Consider the following 23,698-nt stretch of genomic DNA (forward strand, 5'->3'; position numbering starts at 1 on the left):
TGTCATTTAGTTAACAGTGACTATTAACCACGACCATCCATTTAGAATAGAGTTATTTGTTTTTAGTTGTTTGTTTTTCTTAATTGAAAATTAAAGTAAATATAAAATTTTTGAGTCACTAGTACCTAAATAAGTAAAAATAAAATAAGAGGTCTTTGATTTGGATATAAGTTTGTTTAATTTTTTATTGATAATTTTGGGTGTATGATTTGATGAATGTTTGATTTTTTATTATTCTGATTATCGTGTATGGTATATTTTTTATTTAATATTCTAAAATTATAATACTTGATTTATTTTGAAAATATATAACACTTGCTTTATAATTTCATAGTTTTTTTTTGTTAATTTAAGGTAAGTAAACTGTAATGGAATATCTCGTAAAACAGGAAAGCAAAAAACCAAATAGTTATATCGACGAAAGGCAAATGTTTGAATCAGTATATTAGACTTAATCGAACTAAATTACATTTGGATCAAAATATCAAGTTTTTATTTTCACAAATTTTTGGCTTATTAGACCTCGAACTGGAATTTTTTCTCACAAACCGATATATGTAAAAAAATTCTGAGCATAGGAGAAGAACGAGCAGTCAATTTTATGTAAGAAAAGTGCAACGGCTTAACACTCGGACCAAAATTGACGCCAACATGTCCGATTATTGAGTTGAGTAAAAAAAATTCAAGGGAACCCAAGAATTTGAGAAGAAGCGTAAATACGTATTTTTGACCATTTGGTCGTCATCAGTACGGTACAGCCAAGTTAGAAAAGGAGCATGTTAACTTGGAAAAGGATCACTACAGCAGCAATGCAACCAATTTGTGGCATTAGAGTGAGGAGACTGTGATGGTTTACAGGACAACAACCAACAATAATCACGGAGAAAGCCACACCTACCTGAGGAAAGGAATGCCAAATGATAAAACATTTAAAACAAATGTATAAATTGATATAATGTATTTTTTATTCTGAATGCGAATTATTATTCTAACGGATGTGAGATAAATATTCGCTGTGATTAACAAAAAATCAAAATATAACATACTGTTTTTCCACTTTGATAATAAAAACCCAGAAATATTTTGTTTGTGGGTGTTACGAAGAGATAAAGTGTTAACTTGTGATTTACTTTATACTGCAAAAGATTATAAATAGTTCATCAAATTGATTTTATTTCATTCAAACACAATGATTTCTGTGGCGATCGTTTTTTTAATTTGTGCGTCGTTTGCTGAAAATGCTGTTTATGTAGGCAGGGTAAGATAAGACTTTATAAATTATATAAATTTGAATAATATAATAACGTAATTATTTTTAAGATTAAAAAATATTAACCATATATAAATTTATGTTATTCATTTCTTTATATCTCTATCCTTATACAAGAAAACTTAAATTTAACTTAAAAACCAATACACCGGAATTGCTACCACACAAATAACAATTCAATGCGATGTATGTACGTAAATCCTTACATATGTATATGTTTCTGTCGATATTATAATATAGGTGCTATTAAAACCAATTTTATGAAATTATTCACTTCCTAAATTTTCTAAAGGTTTGTGATCTGAGTATACTAAGAACTGTTTTCTAAGAAGCAAAAATGTTGCCAATATGTTACAGGTTCTATCATGGTTAAACATTCTAGGTATATTGCCTTTTTCCCCCTTGATTTTCTGTTAATTTTTTAAAAAATATACAACTGGCTTACTATATCCATTTTCATCATTTTGTTTCAATATAGCCCCTACTCCTTTGATGCTGGCATCTGTATGTATATCAATCGGTAAATTGGGGTTAAAAATTCTCAAAATTGGTTCTGAACAAAGTAATAACTTCATTTTATCGAAAGATTCTTGACATTCGCTCGACTAGGATGAATTCCACGTCTTTTCTTAATAAATTGTGTAGTGGGTCTAAAATTATTGCAATATTATAAAGAAACCTGTGATAATAATTTATTTTCCCCGAGAATTGACGTACATTCTTTCTTGTTTGTGAAACAAGGAACTTTTTTACGACAAGCAGATAGTACTGTACCGGTTTGAACTAATTATTTCTTATTATGTGACAAAAGTATTTTAAGATAAAGTTCTTCGCGAAAGTGCATTTAGAAAATTTAAGTCTGAATCGTTTATTTTTTATTGCTACTAATAATTTTGATAAATGCATTATATGTTTATCAAAGCTTTTGAAAAAATTAAGTCGTCTATATAATTGACTAAAAGCTTTGAGACTGTTAAGTCTGATTTACAGTAGTTGCGTGGCGCAAAATGTAAGCAACTTACAGTTGTTCCAAGCAATGCGGAAAGCTCAGATATTATTTTAGTTATTATTTTCTTAAAGTAACGAATAAAATTCAATATTATTTAATATTAACATCTCAAATTCAAAGTAATTGTTCTAAGTGAATTTCATTATTTACTGAAAATCAAGCGACACTGTTTTGTGATTTTATATTTCAAATTATTATATAATTTCGAAAATATACATTAAACCTTTGATTTATTGATCTCTCCTTACATTATGCGGATAAGATTAATGTTTAACACAATTGTTTTTATGGCGAAATGTCGAAACAGTTTGATTGACCATTAATATAAGCATACAAGCGTACAAGCAAAATGATCTATCGGCGCAAATATTTTCCAAACATTTACTAAATATTGAAAACGGTAAAATAAAACTGCATCCAAATACACAATGTATCAGACTTCTAGATAATTTCTGCAGCTTTGCTGAGACCAATCATGAATTAATTCTGTCTTTCCGGCTATACTGAATAATTACTTGAATCATAATTGGCTGAGTGAGCCCGCAATTTTGGCAGCCAGAAATGTTGATGTTAACGAAATTAACTTCCAGATTCAACAGTTGTTACCAGGTGTAAATTATCCAAAAAAATTTAAGATTTGCTGGATATACTGGGTATGCCATCACAGATTTCATGATATTTATTTAACTCTCTTAAATAAATTGAACATAATATTTGTCGTATAATAACCAAGCTACAGCAAAGTGTGGCCGGGTCAGCTAGTATATTATATATATATATATATATAATATATATATATATATATATATATATATATATATATGCTCGAATGTAATATGTAATTAACTGTTAACTTTTTATGTCTTCCAAAGGGCTATGATACAGATGATGATCCATTAAACATTAAAATCACAAAACTGTTGGATGTTAATTTGGAAAGCAAACCAAGTTCCTGGAAAAATGACCTAAGTAGGTTCTATCAACCTCATAGAGAAGAAAATGATATTGGTAAGTTGTATTTGGACATTTTTTAACTTTTATTTGGGTAAAGCCTTTAGGCTGCTTAATATTAAAAATTAAAATTATGAAATATTATTCTGCTTTTAAAATAAAATTATTTAATAGATTTTAAATATACAAACACGTAGAACTTTAAATATAGAGTGCCTATACTCTACATCAACCCATTTATGCCCACAACTACTTCTATAAAAAAACATAAATTCTTTTCTCAAAAATGTAAAAAAAAATTGCCTAAAATACCTGAAAAAAATTTTTAAAAATGTTTTAAAAGATAGCTTTTAAAAAATAATAACAATAAAAATAGTAATTTTTTATAATTATATTTTATTTTATTTTCTTCTCACAAGTTAATGAGCAGTGTAACCTAGTATTATTAAATGACGGTTTACAAACTCTTGTTCCTTTAACCACACATTCACGAGCATCTGCAATAGACCTCACAATATGTACTCAAGATATTAAAGCGCTAGTGAATTGGAATGTTTTACAAGATCCCCACGGATCAAACCATCTACCAATTATCTTTTCAATTTATCACCCAAAGGGAAAAGAAACCAAGAGACTACATAAAATCTGGAATTTCAATAAAGCAGATTGGAATTTGTATTCATCACTCTTTACATCTCCAAACCAACCCAGGACGTATGGTGATCTAATTGAAAACTTCTATTTCTCAGCCAATACAGCAATACACGAATATTACGAATATTACGAATATTACGAATATTACCAACAAACATCACATTTCAAAACCTTGGTCGGACAAAACGTGCCAGGAAACAGCCCGACGCAGAAAATTAACTTATATAAAATATAAGCAAAATCCTACAATAAGTAACCTAATAGAATACAAAAAGGTGGACGCATTAGCAAAGAAAACCTTTAAGGAGAAGAAAAGAAAAAACTGGAGGGAGTATTGTGAAAGCATTAATCAAAATACTCCCATTAAGGAGGTATGGAGGAAAGTAAATTGCTTCAAAAATAGCAAACAATCCAATAATTTATCTATTGACCCGGAAGAACCATGGATAACAGAGTTTTACCAAAAAATTTGATCAGATTGGGTTCCGAATGATATTACCAACTATATAGCCACTGTTTCTAGAGATAACTTTAGCTTAGATCGTCCGTTCTATCTATGGGAACTAAGAAGAGTCCTCAAGCAAAATAATAATACTGCTCCTAGTAAAGACAATATATGTTATTCTATGATCTCTAACCTGACAAATGAACATAAAATCCATCTACTTAATGTTCTTAATAATATTTGGCAGAAACAAGCACCAATTCCAGAAAGCTGGAAGGAGTATCTTAAAATACCTATAGGAAAACCTGGCAAACGTGATAACGATCACAATTCATATCGCCAAATATCTCTAGCTTCCTGTTTTCTTAAAACCCTGGAAAGACTAATTAGAAATAGATTAGAACATTGGTTAGAATTTAATGACATTCTTCCAAACTCCCAATTTGGTTTTCTCAAATTTAAATCCACTCAAGATGCCATAACTGCTCTCGTAACAACAGTTCAAGTCAATTTCACGGAAAACTCATCCACTGCAGCTGCATTTCTGGATGTATCATCTGCTTTTGATATTAGAAATTTGGATATCCTTGATCAAAAGTTATTGTCATATGTATAACATACTTTTTGAAAACTTTGTACTCAGAGAGATTAATTTACTTAAAAATCAATGACAAAATTTTTTCTCCTCGACTCTCCAATATAGGCCTGCCGCAGGGAAGTATTTTAAGTTTACTTTTATATATTTTATATAATATAGATTTAGATGTCATTGTTCCCATTAACACAAAAATACTACAATTGTACAGGTAACACTACAGGCAATGTACAAATTAGAAATACAGACGGAACTCATAGAAGCTACAAAAGCTCTGTATAAAGAAAATAAAGTGTTCATTAAAATGGGAACAAGAATCATAGGAGACTTCACCACTACAAAAGGACTCCTGCAGGGTTGTTCCACATCTCCAACCCTATTTAAAATATACTTAGAGAAAGCCTACTACATGGAAAAGAAAATGCGAAGGCATGGGAGTACCGGTACGGAACGAATACCTATATGCGTTAAGCTTTGCAGACGATCAAGTAGTGATTGCACAAGACCAAGACGACCTCAGCTACATGATGAAGAAACTACAAGAAGTATATACCAAGGCTGACCTAGATATTAACCTCGCGAAAACAGAGTACCTATCTACAAGTGAAGAAGACATAGAAGATCTACAGATTGATGACAACGTAACAATCAAAGAAAAGGATAAATTCAAATACTTGGGGTTTATAATCACGAAAAAGGCAACAACAGAGGAAGAAATTACACAAAGATTAGGACAAACAAGAACAGCAATCCGACAACTTAACTCAGTATGGTGGGATAGACGCCCAAATATGAAGACGAAAACACAGATTTATAAAACATTAGTGAGAAGTATTATGACATATGGGGCTGAAAATTGGATAATAAATAAGAAAAACAGCAGTAAGATAGTAGCAACAGAAATGGAATGCCTGCGAAGATGCTGCAGAGTAACAAGAATGGATAGGAGAAGTACTGACGAAATAAAGCAAAGAACATCAATAAAAACAGACATACTAACATATATAGAACAAAAAAGACTAAAGTGGTATGAACATGTAAGAAGAACTAGCGACAGCAGATGGATAAAGAGAATAACCGAATGGGGCCCCATAGGAAGGAGGAAAAGAGGACGACCCCGAAAATCCTGAAGGAACGAAGTCGACGACGCCATGAGTAAGAGAGGCCTAAACGATAGAGAATGGAATAACAGAGAGAGATGGAAACAGTTGAGCGAGGGAAGGCAGTGAATAATGTAGAATCCCTAAATATATTTATATATTATACTACAATGTGCAGATGATGTGGTACTCTATTCATAAGACAAATCAATTGTTGTTTCTAAAAATAATTTAACAACAACTATTTCATCAATACATGCATATTATGAATCAAATGGATCAACATTATCAGAATCCAAAACAGAAATCTGCTTCTTTTCTGGAAAACATAGAATTCCAGAAGGGTATATAAATTGTGGTCAATTCAAATTTCCAATTAAAAACTGTGTCAGATACCTGGGAACTTATTTAGACAGAAAACTTTTGTAGAATTTATATATATATATTTAGGGATTCTACAGTATTCACTGCCTTCCCTCGCTCAACCGTTTCCATCTCTCTCTGTTGTTCCATTCTCCATCGTTCAGTCCTCTCTTACTCATGGCATCGTCTACTTCGTTCCTCCAGGATTTTCGGGGTCGTCCTCTTTTCCTCCTTCCTATGGGGCTCCATTCGGTTATTTTCCTTATCCATCTGCTGTCGCTAGTTCTTCTTACATGTCCATACCACTTTAGTCTTTTTTGTTCTATATATGTTAGTATGTCTGTTTCTATTGATGTTCTTTGCTTTATTTCGTTATTACTTCTCCTATCCATTCTTGTTACTCTGCAGCATCTTCGCAGGCATTCCATCTCTGTTGCTACTATCTTACTGCTGGTTTTCTTGTTTATGATCCAATTTTCAGCCCCATATGTCATAATACTTTGCACTAATGTTTTATAAATCTGCGTTTTTGTCTTCATATTTAGGTGTCTATCCCACCATACTGAGTTAAGTTGTCGGATTGCTGTTCTTGTTTGTCCTAATCTTTGTGTAATTTCTTCCTCTGTTGTTGCCTTTTTCGTGATTATAAACCCCAGGTATTTGAATTTATCCTTTCCTTTGATTGTTACGTTGTCATCAATCTGTAGATCTTCTATGTCTTCTTCACTTGTAGATAGGTACTCTGTTTTCGCGAGGTTAATATCTAGGCCAGCCTTGGTATATTCTTCTTGTAGTTTTTTCATCATGTAGCTGAGGTCGTCTTGGTCTTGTGCAATCACTACTTGATCGTCTGCAAAACTTAATGTATATAGGTATTCGTTCCGTACCGGTACTCCCATGCCTTCGCATTTTCTTTTCCATGTAGTCAAGGCTTTCTCTAAGTATATTTTGAATAGGGTTGGAGATGTGGAACAACCCTGCAGGAGCCCTTTTGTTGTGGTGAAGTCTCCTATGATTCTTGTTCCCATTTTAATGGACACTTTATTTTCTTTATACAGAGCTTTTGTAGCTTCTATGAGTTCCGTCTGTATTTCTAATTTGTACATTGCCTCCCATAGTTCTGACCTTGGTACAGAGTCATACGCCTTTCTCAGGTCCACAAATGCCAAGTGTATATCTCTATTTTTTGCTTTTTTTTTCCAACAGTTGTTCCAGTGTGTATATGTGGTCTATGCATGATCTTCCTGCCGTGAAGCCTGCCTGATCCTCTCCGATTTTGCCTTTTATCGCTTGCTCTATCTTTTCTCGTAGTATCTTCCCATATAATCTTCCTATTGATGATATTACGCTTATTCCTCTGTAGTTTTCGCATCGTTTTCTATCTCCTTTCTTAAATATAGATGTCATATATGCCGCCGTCCATTCCTTTGGGAGCTGTTCTCCATTTATGGTTTTCTGAAATATCCATTGTATCATCCGGTGTAATTTTTTTGATCCGTATTTTATAAGCTCAGGTGAGATGCCTCCAGGTCCCGGTGCTTTCTTATTTTTGATTGCTTTTATGGCCGTTCTCATTTCCCTATCTGTTATTTCTATTTCTTGTTGTGGGAATCTGCTTCGTCTTCGCCTGTTTTCTTTTCCGATGAATTGTGGTCTTTGTTCTGTTAATAGTTCCTTGTAGTAGTCCTTCCATTCTTTGTCCTGTATATTTCCCAATTTAATTTTTTCTTTTGAGTTTTGTTTCAATCCTCTCAGTACTTTCCATGACTCCGAAGTTCTTGTACCTCCTATATATGTTTCAATATTTAAGCAGATTCTTTCCCATTCTTCATTCTTTTGCTGTGTTATTTGTTTTTTCACTTCTCTATCTTTTTCTCTATATTCTTTATAAACTTCATCGTTGTTTGTAGTCAGCCATTTTCTGTATAGTTGCTTTTTTTCTTGAATTATTCTTTTTGTTGGTAGAATTGTAGAATTTAACTTACATTTAATACTCGGACTCTGATTGTTGTTTCTTGAATACAAATTACAAAATAGTTTGGTCAATTGGCTATGCCAAGGCCAATAAAAAAAACTTTCGCTTTTGGTATTTTCTTCTTTGAGCACCGGTAATAATTAGATGCTGCGTTGATCTGGATGGAGCGAGTATTGTTGCAATATTTTGAGGTGCTGTAGTATTTAGTGACTCTCTATAATTAGACGATAATATTGTAGGAACTATATATGCCTGCTAAATTTTAAGCGGTATTTTTTATCCAAGTTGTTATGCTAGTGTCCACTAATAAGTTACACAAATATCTATCATGCAGAGCCATAGTGAAAAGTGCTATTTTTTTCAAGTATTTTCACTCTATAGTTTAAAATGTTGTTTTTCATCAAGTCAATTTTATCATGGGCATCAAGTCCATAAATTTATTGTTTTTCGCTTGCTGAATATCGGCTTTTTACATTGGCTGAGTTGAATGCTCTTTAGTTAATATGGTGACAATATTATTTTATCTCCATCTTACAGCCGCAATTTTAGAGCTAACTTCAAAAGAGCTGCAATAGTATTCTCTTGGTTATTTAATCATATCCTTTTTATCTTATAAATGATACTTTTATGTTATTTTCGTGTACCGTTTTAGTGCCACTAAACCCCATTTCTCCAATTGATGATAGCAATTACATGCTTGTAAAAAATTTATCAAACTATAAAAAACTTTGTTTATTTTATTCTATTTCGCAAAATCTTTTCTTTATTTTTAACCACAATTGATATCAGCACTGGTGGCTGAATTTCGGCCTTAATGTGTGTCAAATTTAAGCAATATACATTTAATAAGGCTTAATAACCCAATCGTATTATTGTTATATAATCTCCATCTTACGGCCGCAATTTTAGAGCTAACTTCAAAAGAGCTGCAAAAGTATTTTCTTGGTTATTTAATCATATCCTTTTTATCTTATAAATGATACTTTTATGTTATTTTCGTTTACCGTTTTAGTGCCACTAAACCCCATTTCTCCAATTAATGATAGCAATTACATGCTTGTAAAAAATTTATCAAACTATAAAAAACTTTGTTTATTTAATTCTAGTTCGCAAAATCTTTTCTTTATTTTTAACCACAATTGATATCAGCACTGGTGGCTGAATTTCGGCCTTAATGTGTGTCAAATTTAAGCAATATCCATTTGATAAGGCTTTATAACCCAATCGTATTATTGTTTGCGAATAAATTGCACCCCTTACGATCAAAGTAAGGAATCATAGATTCGTCTATAGAAATTTGATTTTGTTTGTTGTTTGCAACGTAAAAAACTCCAAATATTTCTTAATTTAATTGCGTCTATTTAATAGATATCGCTACTATAATATTATTTGTTACCGAAATTTTCAAAATACATTCTTTGCCTTGGTAATGAGACGAAACCACTTAAAATTAAAGTTACTACTCAGAATTTTGCCAATTTTATTTAAAATATTTTGATAATTCAAGGCAAAATAATTTTTGGTTTATATAATTAAATACTCAGTAATTTGCTGAGCAAATTACTAAGTATAAGCAAATTACTGAGAAATCACTAGAGTATAATAGACCAGCATTTCTGTGTCTGATTGACCTAAAGAAAGCGTTTGACAGAGTAAGACTCAAAGATGTAATCCATCTATTGTATAATAGAGAAGTTCCCCTAAATATTATAATAACTATCGATAATATCTGCCAAAACAACAAAATGGAAGTCAGAATAGATGGACAACTTACAGAACCTATAGAAATGGGCAGCGGAATAAGAGGATTCATTGAGCTCACTGCTCTTCAATTTGGTCATGGATGAAATCATTAAAACAGTTAACAAAGGAAGAGGATACAGAATGGGAAACAAAAAAATCAAAACACTCTGTTACAAAGACGACGCAATATTGATAGCCCAAGATAAAGACAGTTTGCAAAGACTGGTCCACAGATTTAGCATAAGAGCCAAATAATTTAATATAACAATCTAATCTCAGAAAACTGAAACAATAGTAGTCAGCAAAGAATCAACCAGATGTAAAAAAGAAATTGATGATATCAATATTGAACAAGTAATGGAAATAAAATACCTGAGAACTACACTGTCTAGCTATGGAGACCTGGATAAACAAGTGAGAGATCAAGTTCAACAAGCAAATAGACTGGCAGGATGCCTTAATAATACTATATGGCGAAACTTGTTACGTTCCAAATTTAAAGTAGAAAGTCCCACCTCTATTTTATCAAAATTTAAATAATTCAGGACGTGTAAGAGCGGTTGCCTATGATATATTAAAAGCAAGGTGGCGAAAATAAAATTAGTAATTTTCAAATAGGGGTAATGTCTGGCAAATTGTGCTGAAGTTAAGGGAAAACGTCCTCTTTTTTGTGAAGAAACTAATTTAGATCGTTCTTTCTAGAGTCATCTTGGAAGAATTGGGATCATAAAATTGAAATGTTTGAATCTCGGTATTATTCGGTGACCTCCGTGTGTCAAGTTGTCAAGTGTTCGGAAAGACAACGGAAAGAAAGTGATTCTAGGTTTGACGGTGTTACTGAAAGGTTGGGCTAGATTAAAAACGGCATTTTGTTTTTTGCTTTTGCTGCTGTTCCATGTGGGATCTGGACTAGTCCGAACCGTGTGGATATTCAAGGGGATTTGCTGCCTTCGTGGAAGGGTTTTTTTGGAATATCCACAATTTCGCTAAAAAAAAGCGGATCTACAGTACACGTGAATACCGGGAGTCGCATTTGGATCAAGAAATTAGCCTTAATCACGAGTCCAAATAGCAGACTACGCTTCGGTCCAATTTGGGATATTTCAAACCCCTAATCTGGCTAAGAAGGGTGAGTGTTAGAACATTTCGTTTTTAATTAATTAAAAAGTTGTAGTTATTTTTTTATCCCATCTCTAAAAAGCTATTCACATTTGTATCAGTTTTCATACATTCAAGTTCGGAGACAAGTCTTTTTTTGTATTGCTCCATTATCGCCAAAAGGCAGATAAACAAAGTGTTAAAATCAATATATTTATTTCCAAATAATTATTTTAGACACAGATGGTAATTAATGTTTTCTTGCTTCAGGGTTGGTTTGTTTGTTTTTTTCTGCTTCTTCTTCTTCGTATTTTTCCGTCTGGCTGTAATTTTCAGCTTTTCAATATTGTCACACAAGTCTATGTACATCGGCAATCGTATGGGATTTTGGATTGAAGACACGCTGAACTGTAACTGGAATTCCACGCGGTGAAGTATATGAAAATTCGAGGTATGAATCGATAATTAATTTTCAACGGAAGATTTAAGCGCCGTCTAATTTGTTTACGGAATACAATAGTTTTTTTTTAAATATTATTTGCTGTTAGTTTTTATTTTCATATTTACAAATACTTTACAGTTTTTTTTTAAAAATTATTTGCGGTTTATTTTATTAATTAAATATTTACACATACCTATTTTAATTTTGTAAACTGCGTCTAAGGGGGGGTTATATATTTGAGATTTATTTTTCTATATTATTTTCTGCGCACGCACTTGAGCTCACGTGGTGTCCTATTTGCGTTAATTATTTTTTTTTTGGTTGGTATTGAACCGCACACCCCTTAGCGTCCGGTACTTTTGATACGTCTTACCTTTCATTTTGTTCTGTTAAATAGAAATAACTTATGAATTTTTGTTAGGCAAGTAGAAGCCGCATTTTTATATTATTTTTTTATTAAGCCTATGGTAAAGTTAAATAATATTGTAATATGTATTTATTTTCAACTATCTTGGGAATCTATTTATTAAAATTGACTAAATTCTAATCTGACAATTTCATTTATTTTTTTTTATTTATTCAGGTTGTATACTGTTACTTAGTATTTTAGTAGTAAACCTATTGGTAAGTTGGTGGTTTATTGAATAGTAACGTAGGGAAGGCTGTGGGCCAATTTACCTTGCGCCCCTGATATAACTTCGGATTTTTTTTGTTTTGTGGACCGCACGACCATCTCCACTGTTTTGTCTAGCCGCGAGCCATTCCCAGACTGTCACCGTATAGTACTTTTCTTTCCGGGTGTACGTCTGATTTATATTTGGTACATTTTGTAATTTTTTTATATAGATTCGGTTTTGTACGCCACATATTTTGGCGCCCAACGTGAGGCCCTTAATTAATTAACCTTTTTTTGTCAACCCCTTGTGTAGATTCCTTTTAATTAGTTAACCTAACGTGTTTGGGCTTTAATTGACTAACTTTGATTTATTTACTTTACCACTGGTTTTGCACTTAGTAGTAGTCTTAGAACTTCGTGTTTAGTGGAAGTGTATGCCAAGAAGTGCTTACTAGTTTTTTTTGTGTGACGTGAAGTTGGAAGAAGCCAAAAATGGAACTTAAAAGAAGATACTTTGAAGTGGTGTTGTGGAACTTAGAAGAATTATGGATATATTAGGACTTTGAAATATTTCTATTTCAGTTGGAGTTCAAATTTATTTTTTTGAGAAGTTGGACTTCGAAATTCTACATTGTGGTTTAACTTACTTATGTTAGGGAATGTAAAATCTTTTTTTGAGATTATGTTGTGACTTGTAATTTGTTCTGAAACAATGAAATTTTGAAAATCTTTTGTGAAATTTTATAGATTGAATAAAGCGACTATTTCTTTTATTTTGCTTTTGGTTTGCTCCCATTAATAAAGTAAACTGTACCTGTGTGTTAATATTTTTACTTATATCTTGATTTTATTTGAATATTTGCTCCTTTCGGTTGATACATTTTTTTTAAATTTTGAACTTTGGCAAGATGGTGCGAAAACTTGTACCCAACTACTTAAGGAAAGAGGAACTGGAATATGAACTCAAAATTCGTGGAGTGTCTACTGGCACTGTTGAGTCTATGAGGTCTAGTCTGTCTGATGCACTTAGTCGTGAGGCAGCAAATGAAAGCTTTAGATATCCTGAGCACCCATTCACCTTTTCACAGGATAAAACTGCAATCGAGACTAAACTTGCGGAGCTGAATACGGCTGTTGGAAAGTTTGCCGGAACTCCTACTTGTGCTGAGTCCTTGAGATTGCGGACAAAGATTAACTATGTCTTGGGGAGAATTGATCTTATGGTATTCCCAACAGGTGATGATGCAGACGCAGCCCAGGTTGTTAAGTCAGACTTTCTTGCTGAGATTTTGAAGTTGTCACAGGATTTACATGATAAGCAGCATCCAATCGGATCTGGTTCGGTACCAGTAGCGCTCGATGTGATTTCGGTTTTAAATCAATCTTTTCAGGCAGGGGTAGGACAAGTTCATGCTTCTTCTCCTGGAGCGATGTCACAAGCTGGTAATAATGTTCTTTCAGGGTCTGTCTCTAGTTTTTCTTCTGGGATGATACTTCCTCATAAATGGGGAATAGAAAAGTTTTCAGGTTCTGCTAGGGGTATGTCTATTTCTGCATTTTTTGAGATGGTGAATGAATTGAGTCTCGCTCGTCATGTACCAGATAGTATACTTTTGGAATCAGGTATAGATTTATTTTCGGATAAAGCCTATCAGTTTTATAAAGATGTTCGTCTACGTGTAGGGAGTTGGGCTGAATTAGTTGAAGAGTTTCGTAGGGAGTACCTGTCAGCTCACCATGGGGAAGCGCTTTTTGAAGAGCTTCGGAGGAGAACTCAGCATTCGTCTGAGACTATTGGAGTTTACTTGGCAATAATGAATAGTTACTTTAATCGCTTGCGTTGTCATGTTCCAGAGGAAGTTAAATTGTCTATAGTTATTAGGAATTTGCATCCGTTCTATCAAGATAGATTACGTGATCCTTTGCCAGCTACCTTGGAGGAACTTCGTGTTCTATGTCGCAGTATGGAGGAAAGACGTGATTCTATTAGGAACTATGTTGAACCGAATAGTAGGAAAATGAATACTTTGGAAAAGGACCCAGCTTATATCAGTGTGGATGCTGAAAGTTTTAGTAGTGTTAGTGAGGGTCCTGTTGCTTCATCCGAATCGGAGTCGGCTAGAGGAAAGTTTAGGACTTTAATCTGTTATCGTTGTAATCAGTCAGGCCATAAGGCAGTAGGGTGTCTAATGAAGAAGGAGGCTGTTCACTGTTTTAAGTGTAAGAAAGAAGGGTTTACAGTCAGAACTTGTCCTTCGTGTAATTCGGGAAACGGAAGGAAGCGCACCTAACTAGTCGAAGAGGTGTTGCCGACGTTGACTCGACCAACCTACGTCCTATTTTAGACTTTATTTTACATCATTCCGAAGGAGATGAACGTCCATATTTAAAAGTTAAAGTCTTAGGAAAGGAAATTTTGGGATTATTGGATTCTGGTGCTTCAAAGACCATTGTAGGAAGAACTGGTTGGAAATTTTTACAAAACTTGGGTTTAGAGTTGGATACTTCGAACAAGACCGTTTGTAGAGTGACGAATGGTCAGATGTGTGAATCGTTGGGGGAATGTTTAGTACCTTTCATGGTTAGGGATCGCTTGCGTGTCTTGCCAGTATTAGTTATTTTGGACGTACCGCACATTCTGATTTTAGGATCTGATTTTTGGCGTGTTATGGGTATCGTTCCAGATTTGAGGCATAACGAATGGTATTTTTCGGACGCTCCAGCAATGGTAGGTTCAGTGGATCATCTCCGAGGTCAAACTATTTTGACCGATGCAGAGAAGTCGCAATTGGATGAAGTTATTAATAGAAGTCGTGAACTAATGGGCACTTCTCTTGGTTGTACTGATGTCACTGAGCATGTGATTGTTTGTAAATCTGCACCCATAAAACAACGTTACTATCCTGTATCCCCAGTAATCCAAAGCCATATTGATAAAGAGCTAGAAGATATGTTGGCGAAAGCAGTAGTGGAGCGATCGAATAGTGCTTGGTCGTCCCCGATTCTCTTGGTGAAGAAAAAGGTTCCAGAAGGTGAAGAACCAAAATGGAGGTTCTGCGTAGACTATCGAAAGCTTAATGCCGTAACAGAGAGGGATGGCTACCCATTACCGTACATCTCTAATATTTTAAATAAATTGAAGAACGCGCATTATCTTTCCATCATAGACATTAAGTCGGCGTATTGGCAGGTACCTGTTGCTAAGGCTTCCAGGCCTTATACTGCTTTTACGGTTCCTGGTCGAGGTCTTTTTCAGTTTTGCAGAATGCCTTTTGGATTACATAATGCCCCGGCTACATGGCAGAGGTTGATAGATCGTGTCCTCGGTCCGGAGTTGGAACCCTATGTTTTTACTTACTTGGATGACGTGGTCATCGTGACGTCGTCTATTGAAGAACATGTAACGATCTTAGAGGAAGTCTTTAGACGCTTGAGAGAAGCTAAGTTAACCGTTAGCTGGGATAAATGTCAATTTTGTAGACCGGAACTAAAGTATTTGGGTCATGTGGTTGATAGGAATGGACTACATGTTGATGGTGATAAGGTCAAGGCTATGCTACGTATCCCAACACCCACATCCGTCAAGGAAGTTCGTAGCATCATAGGCACATTTTCCTGGTATCGAAGATTTATTCCTTCCTTTGCGACACTACTAGCTCCAATTACAGCGATATTGAAGAAAGGAAGAAAATTCAATTGGACCCCGAGTTGTGAAGAATCTTTTCAGAAAATAAAGGAATGTCTAGTTTCTGCACCAATACTTAATTGTCCTGACTACAATTTGCCTTTTGTTGTCCAATGTGATGCCTCAGGATATGGAGTGGGCGCCGTGTTATTGCAGCTAGGCCCGGATGGTGACGAAGTAATTAGTTTCCTGAGCAGATCACTAACGCGTCAAGAAAGGAATTTTTCCACGACGGAACGGGAATGTTTAGCTGTGTTATGGGCAGTCGAAAAACTGCTTCCTTATTTGGAGGGTGTTCCGTTTACGGTCGTGACTGATCACGCATCCCTCGTATGGCTTTAAAATTTGAAGGATCCTACTGGAAGATTAGCTCGATGGGCGGTAAGATTGCAACAATATGACTTTAAGATTGTGCATCGGAAAGGAAAAGAACATGTTGTCCCCGATTTGTTATCTCGGTCAGTTCCCGTGCTTGATATGGTTGAAGAGGTTGTACCGCTTCCTAGTGGTGATAGTTGGTATGATAAACTTTGTAGAAAAATCGAGTCTAATTCCTTGAAGTATCCTCAGTGGAGAATGTCTGGTGGCAAACTTTATAAATACATCCGTCCCAGTCATGGATTTTTGGTCGAGGAAGTGGACAATTGGAAGGAAGTCGTTCCTAAGGGTCAACGATTGGAAGTGCTGAAGTTGTGTCATGATAGTCCTTTAGCAGGTCATATGGGGATCCTGAAAACTTATAAGCGTATTAACGAGAAGTATTTTTGGCCGAAACTGCGGAGTGATGTGTCTCGTTACGTTGGACGTTGCTCACTGTGTGCCATGCATAAGGTGGAACAAGGTAAGCCCAAAGGCTTTATGACTCCTCAACCTAAAGCTACTCAACCATGGGAGATAGTAGCAACCGATCTTATGGGACCTTTCCCAAGATCAACTCAAGGCTATAAGTTTATCTTAGTGGTAATGGACGTGTTTAGTAAATTTTCTTTGGTATTTCCGTTGCGATCCTCAAAAGCCGTGCATGTCGTTAAGAAAATAGAAGAAGAAGTTTTTCTCGTATTTGGAGTTCCACGTCTGTTACTATGTGATAATGGTGTCCAGTATACTTCGGGTATTTTCAAGAAAATGATGGAAACCTATGGTGTCTCAGTTCGTTATAATGCGTTGTATCATCCACAGTGCAATCCATCTGAACGCTATAACCGAACCCTTAAAACAATGATGGCAACTTATATAGCTGACAACCATAGGAAGTGGGATGACAATTTGGCCAAACTAGCATGTGCTACGCGCACTGCATACCACGAGTCGACTGGTCAAGATCCCTACTTCATAAATTTCGGTCGGAAGATGGTAGTGGATGGACGAGATTTTTCCCGAAAGGACAAACTCGGAGACCCGGAGGACGAAGTAGCTAAATTGGGATATAATCGATCGCGTGGACTCCAGGAATTATTTGTTGATGTTAGAAAACGTTTAGATAAAGCTTCGGCTAAGTGTGAGAAGACCTATAATCTACGGAGACGTCCAGAGGAATTTCAGCCCCATCAGTCAGTATGGCGGAGAAATTTTGTGTTGTCAGATGCCGCTAAATATTTCACGAAAAAGTTAGCTCCTAGATGGATAGGACCCTACTTCGTGAAGAAGAACCCTGGACATATAGTTTAGAGGATGAAAATGGCAAGGATCAAGGTATTTGGAATATTAAGGATTTAAGGATTAGTAACCCGACTGGTGATCCCGATAGGATTTAGGTCGGAGTAGAACGGACTAGCAAAGTTTTGTCTAGTCTAAGTAAATTTAGTTAGTCTTCTGAAATTGGTTGTATTTATTTTTTTTGTTGTGTCCGTGAAGGATGACTGAGTGTTGGCTATAATCGGTTCTTAGGATGTATTTGGATGGTCAACCGATTCGTTTTTTTTTTGTGTTAGGTAGCCAATACGAAGTCGTAGGGTTGCGGTAGCCTTAATTTCTTTTGATTTATGGAATTGAATGTCACTTAGGTTTGGTCAGAAATATGTTGTATTCGATGATATGGCGTTGGGATTTGTTTTGATGTTAGTAAGCCATTCTATTTAATTGGGATTTTTTCGAAGCCACATAATTATGTTTTGGTGAATCTTGTTGGATAATAGCTTAGTTTTGGATGATTCACTAAATTTCGTTGTATACGGATTTAAATTCTGGAAGACCTATCTCATTTTTATTTTAATAAACAATTGGAATTACACTACTGTTTCGGTAGATGTTTCTCGCAGTATCAGTAAGAGTGGAATGGTGGAGAGTTTCTTATGGACTCATGTTATGCGAGGTATAGTGAAGTACTAGCGATGCCCCAGAGCTGGGAGGTCGCGAATAAGGGCAACATCCAGTAACCGACCAAATCAGTGTTGTCAGATTGACGTTGGAATTTGAAACTATTCTACTTGATCTCATACGATGAGAGATGACTGTTGTGTGGAAGTGGAGTAAGTGTTGTAAGTAAGTTGTTGCTTTGTGCGTGTGGTTTGAGATTGGTATGTCTTTCGTTGTCCAAGTACTTGCGCATGGTGAAGACGGTGTGGATGATGATTGTGTTGTGGACTTCGCTCGGAGTTTAGGTAGTGTGTCGCTAGCGCGAGGGAAAATTTTCTTCGTCTAGTTTTTCCTCGTAAATTTTCCTCTGGGAAAGGGAGGTGTTGTTACGTTCCAAATTTAAAGTAGAAAGTCCCACCTCTATTTTATCAAAATTTAAATAATTCAGGACGTGTAAGAGCGGTTGCCTATAATATATTATAAGCAAGGTGGCGAAAATAAAATTAGTAATTTTCAAATAGGGGTAATGTCTGGCAAATTGTGCTGAAGTTAAGGGAAAACGTCCTCTTTTTTGTGAAGAAACTAATTTAGATCGTTCTTTCTAGAGTCATCTTGGAAGAATTGGGATCATAAAATTGAAATGTTTGAATCTCGGTATTATTCGGTGACCTCCGTGTGTCAAGTTGTCAAGTGTTCGGAAAGACGACGGAAAGAAAGTGATTCTAGGTTTGACGGTGTTACTGAAAGGTTGGGCTAGATTAAAAACGGCATTTTGTTTTTTGCTTTTGCTGCTGTTACATGTGGGATCTGGACTAGTCCGAACCGTGTGGATATTCAAGGGGATTTGCTGCCTTCGTGGAAGGGTTTTTTTGTCGCAATTTCGCTAAAAAAAGCGGATCTACAGTACACGTGAATACCGGGAGTCGCATTTAGATCAAGAAATTAGCCTTAATCACGAGTCCAAATAGCCGACTACGCTTCGGTCCAATTTGGGATATTTCAAACCCCTAATCTGGCTAAGAAGGGTGAGTGTTAGAACATTTCGTTTTTAATTAATTAAAAAGTTGTAGTTATTTTTTTATCCCATCTCTAAAAAGCTATTCACATTTGTATCAGTTTTCATACATTCAAGTTCGGAGACAAGTCTTTTTTTGTATTGCTCCATTATCGCCAAAAGGCAGATAAACAAAGTGTTAAAATTAATATATTTATTTCCAAATAATTATTTTAGACACAGATGGTAATTAATGTTTTCTTGCTTCAGGGTTGGTTTGTTTCTTTTTTCTGCTTCTTCTTCTTCGTATTTTTCCGTCTGGCTGTAATTTTCAGTTTTATAGTTTCATAGTTTTTTTTTAAATATTATTTGCTGTTAGTTTTTATTTTCATATTTACAAATACTTTACAGTTTTTTTTTAAAAATTATTTGCGGTTTATTTTATTAATTAAATATTTACACATACCTATTTTAATTTTGTAAACTGCGTCTAAGGGGGGGTTATATATTTGAGATTTATTTTTCTATATTATTTTCTGCGCACGCACTTGAGCTCACGTGGTGTCCTATTTGCGTTAATTATTTTTTTTTGGTTGGTATTGAACCGCACACCCCTTAGCGTCCGGTACTTTTGATACGTCTTACCTTTCATTTTGTTCTGTTAAATAGAAATAACTTATGAATTTTTGTTAGGCAAGTAGAAGCCGCATTTTTATATTATTTTTTTATTAAGCCTATGGTAAAGTTAAATAATATTGTAATATGTATTTATTTTCAACTATCTTGGGAATCTATTTATTAAAATTGACTAAATTCTAATCTGACAATTTCATTTATTTTTTTTTTATTTATTCAGGTTGTATACTGTTACTTAGTATTTTAGTAGTAAACCTATTGGTAAGTTGGTGGTTTATTGAATAGTAACGTAGGGAAGGCTGTGGGCCAATTTACCTGGCGCCCCTGATATAACTTCGGATTTTTTTTGTTTTGTGGACCGCACGACCATCTCCACTGTTTTGTCTAGCCGCGAGCCATTCCCAGACTGTCACCGTATAGTACTTTTCTTTCCGGGTGTACGTCTGATTTATATTTGGTACATTTTGTAATTTTTTTATATAGATTCGGTTTTGTACGCCACAAACTGACACATGGAGACTGAAATAAACTTAAGAATTTAAAATGCCAGTGTAAGACCAATAATGACATACGCCTGAGAAACAAGACCCGACACAGCTACAACGCAAAAGCTACTGGAAACGGCAGAGATGAGATTACTGAAAATAATTACAGTAAATACGCTGAGAGATCGAAAGAGAATTGAAGACATTAGAATAAAACGTACAGTGTATAAATGAATGAAAAGAAAATAGAAAAAAGAATGGAATAACTACATAAGCAGAATGGAGGAGACTCGTGTCGTCAAAATAGCAAGAGATAAGGCACCAATCGGCAGAAAAAGTATCCGATGACTGCGCAAAAGATGGAGTGACAACCTTCCATAGAGGTATTAATCCGCCAATGAACAAGCAGAAGAAGAAGAAGATAATTAAATACTCTATTATTTCTCTGCTCGTAAACAATTTAAAAACAATCAATTGGATCACTTTCAGAAGTGTGTATTAAAACTGGTAATCTAGTCCAGAGAAATAAGTGATTCCCGTGACTTTGTCCTTCCCAGGTATCTAACATTTTTTTGAGTTTTATGGACCTCGATAACCTAAATCTCTGTATTGCCTACAGTGGGTTCGGTAAACTTTTTAAATTATTAACAATAGAAGGCCAAAATGCACCATTTTAAAAACGTTTGTCTACCAGTAAAAAGTAAAGCAGTTTCAACAAATTTGAAAAGATAATTATTTGATAAAACAGGTTTACTACTTTAAAATAGCTATTTATAAATGTTGATTTACTAATCTGTTGTTTAGAAAACTGTAAAAAACCTAAAAATTCTTGATTTTCAATAAATATTGATAATCATAGAAAACAATCCTACAAACTTAATACTGCGTAAAAAGTTAGGTCCTATTGTATTATAAATATGGTTAAAATTCATCATGTAAGTCATTCATCAATTAGTTTAAATGTTAAAGCTTATTTCAAATCGAGTGGCGAGCCCTTCCACGAAATAATTAATGGCGCAGACAATAGAATATCTATGATCAGACCCATGCAGTGGCGTTGCACTATTAAGCAAATGAAATTATTTGAAAGCGCACTAATTACAAAATTATTGCTCACAACAACTCGTTAAGGACATAGAAAGAACTGATAAAAATTATTTCCGAGAATTTCTAGTCACTGAATTTTAAACGAGTTCGTAATTTAGTCTCATTATGTTGTCGAGTCTCAACAATAAAGGTGCTGCCACGCGTATTAGCACTATTTTGTAGAATGGAGACGGTTAAGTGTAGTACGAGTAAACAGATCAGATTGACACCAGACTACAAAGGAATAGTTAACAATGTATTTAAATATATGCAAATACTATTTCCTGAAGATAATCGAACCAGTATTAAACAACGTGTGAGTGAAGCTACTGGAGTATCTTAACGTACAGTAGAAAGGACCATTCAACAAGCGAGTATGTTAACAAACGCAGAGTCAAATAATACACTAAAAATTCCAGCTACAAGACTTGCTAAAAGAAAAGCGACAGTGACAGACTTGAGGGAGTATGACAAACAGTTTATTAAAAATATTATTCATCGTTTTCATAAGACTGAACGTTGTCGTGTATCATTGAAGCTTTTGCAGAAAAGGCTTGAAGAGATGTACGAGTGGACTGGAAGTGTGAGTTCTCTTTACAGCATTGTGAAAGATTTGGGATTTAAATAAAAGAAAACGAAAGATAATCGAAGTCTATTAATTGAACGGAATAAAAATTCGTGCTCTACGCATTAAATATTTGGACAAAATTAAATATTACAAAAGCGAAGGTAAGTCAATTGTATATGTTGATGAAACCTATGTACATGCAGGACATACTACGCCAAATAGCTGGACAGATGACAGTGGCAAAGGATTGTTCAAAAACATTTCAAAAGGAAGTAAGTTGGTTATCGTACATGATGGTGGGGAGATAGGTTTTATACAGAATACCCTTTTGATTTTTTAGTCAGGAGCTAAGACAGGAGATTATCATGATGATATGAATTCAGAAATTTATGACAAATGGATGAAAGAACAGTTTATCCTAAATTTGCCTGTTGGATCTGTTGTTGTTAATGATAATGCGTCATATCATAATGTACAAATTAATAAAGCACCCACCAGTAATTCTAAAAAAATGGATATGATATCTTGGTTGACAGAAACAAATTTACCATTTGTAACGTCAATGTTAAAACCGCCATTGTATGGAATTATCAACCGACACAAACAAAATCATATTTAATGTAAATTTGATAAAGTGCTGAAAGAATGTGGACATGTTTCTTTAAAACATCCGCCATATAATCCAGACTTGAACTCTATAGAAATGGTTTGGGCGCAAATAAAAAATGAAGTTGCAAAACAAAACGTAGATGTAATTACTAAAGAATTAAGGTTTGATTTGATATAATTGATTCTAGTGACAACTATGAAAGTGAATAATATTACGATGTAATCTATGTGAAGTTTTTCAAACTGTACTGTATATATGTATCATTTTTTTACTTTATTACAATCATTTCGTATATTCTTCTATTTAACCTTGTGACGTTTAAGTGAGTAATAATATAAATAATAAAGGTTTTAAAGTTAAAACAATCTTTGTAATCAAGATTTATTAATACTGTAATTTGTAATACGTATCTATGGTTTCATATACAGACAATATATATGTATGTGATATATATTATAATAATATGTTACTGTGATCTGCTTTCTCTTACTTTTATATTAACTTTTTATTTATTTAATTACTTTAATTAATTATTTAATTAATTATCTAAGTGTCGCAAATCATACATAAAAAAATAATCTCAGGGTGCCATTTTATTATACAAAAAAAATAAATCAGCTTAGGTTATACTTATCTTTTCTCGTGGCTTCCAGTATCTCTTAGTTGTTCCTTACAGGGATAAAATAGGAAAAGGAAATCCATAGAAATAACATAAATAAACAAATACAAATATCTCTTATTATCAAAAGAAATAATAATAAGAAACACCAAATATTTATCGGTTTGTTTTTTTAACACATTGATAAAACAACATAAACAAGAAATTTGGATATTCGTAAAATAATTACACTTCCTATGAAAATTTTGAAATATTGGAATCTTTGTTAATATGTTTTTGTACTAAAAAAAAATAAAATTCGGAATAATATAAAAAGAAACTTTTTAAATTTACTAAGCAATATTAATAATTATCCTTTGACGTTAAAAAAAACTATATGATATTTGCAATGTGAATCAGAAAACTTTAATTAATTTTTCTTAAAAAACTTTTTTATAAAATGTATAGTATTTTAAAATA

At 34.0% G+C, this 23,698-nt stretch overlaps 1 protein-coding gene across 1 annotated transcript in view; it reads left to right on the top strand.

The window, feature by feature from the left end:
• Positions 1-1,110: 1,110 nt before the first annotated feature.
• LOC140446806 (microfibril-associated glycoprotein 4-like) overlaps positions 1,111-23,698 on the top strand; it is a 39,209-nt gene continuing 16,621 nt past the window's right edge. The window contains exons 1-2 of the mRNA XM_072539397.1: positions 1,111-1,258; positions 3,152-3,287. Coding sequence (XP_072395498.1) covers positions 1,190-1,258; positions 3,152-3,287 — 205 coding nt within the window. The 5' untranslated portion in view covers positions 1,111-1,189. The remainder of the gene's footprint in view (positions 1,259-3,151; positions 3,288-23,698) is intronic.

This window comes from Diabrotica undecimpunctata, chromosome 7 (genome assembly GCF_040954645.1).
Source record: "Diabrotica undecimpunctata isolate CICGRU chromosome 7, icDiaUnde3, whole genome shotgun sequence".
In the NCBI taxonomy this organism is placed as follows: Eukaryota; Metazoa; Arthropoda; class Insecta; order Coleoptera; family Chrysomelidae; genus Diabrotica; species Diabrotica undecimpunctata.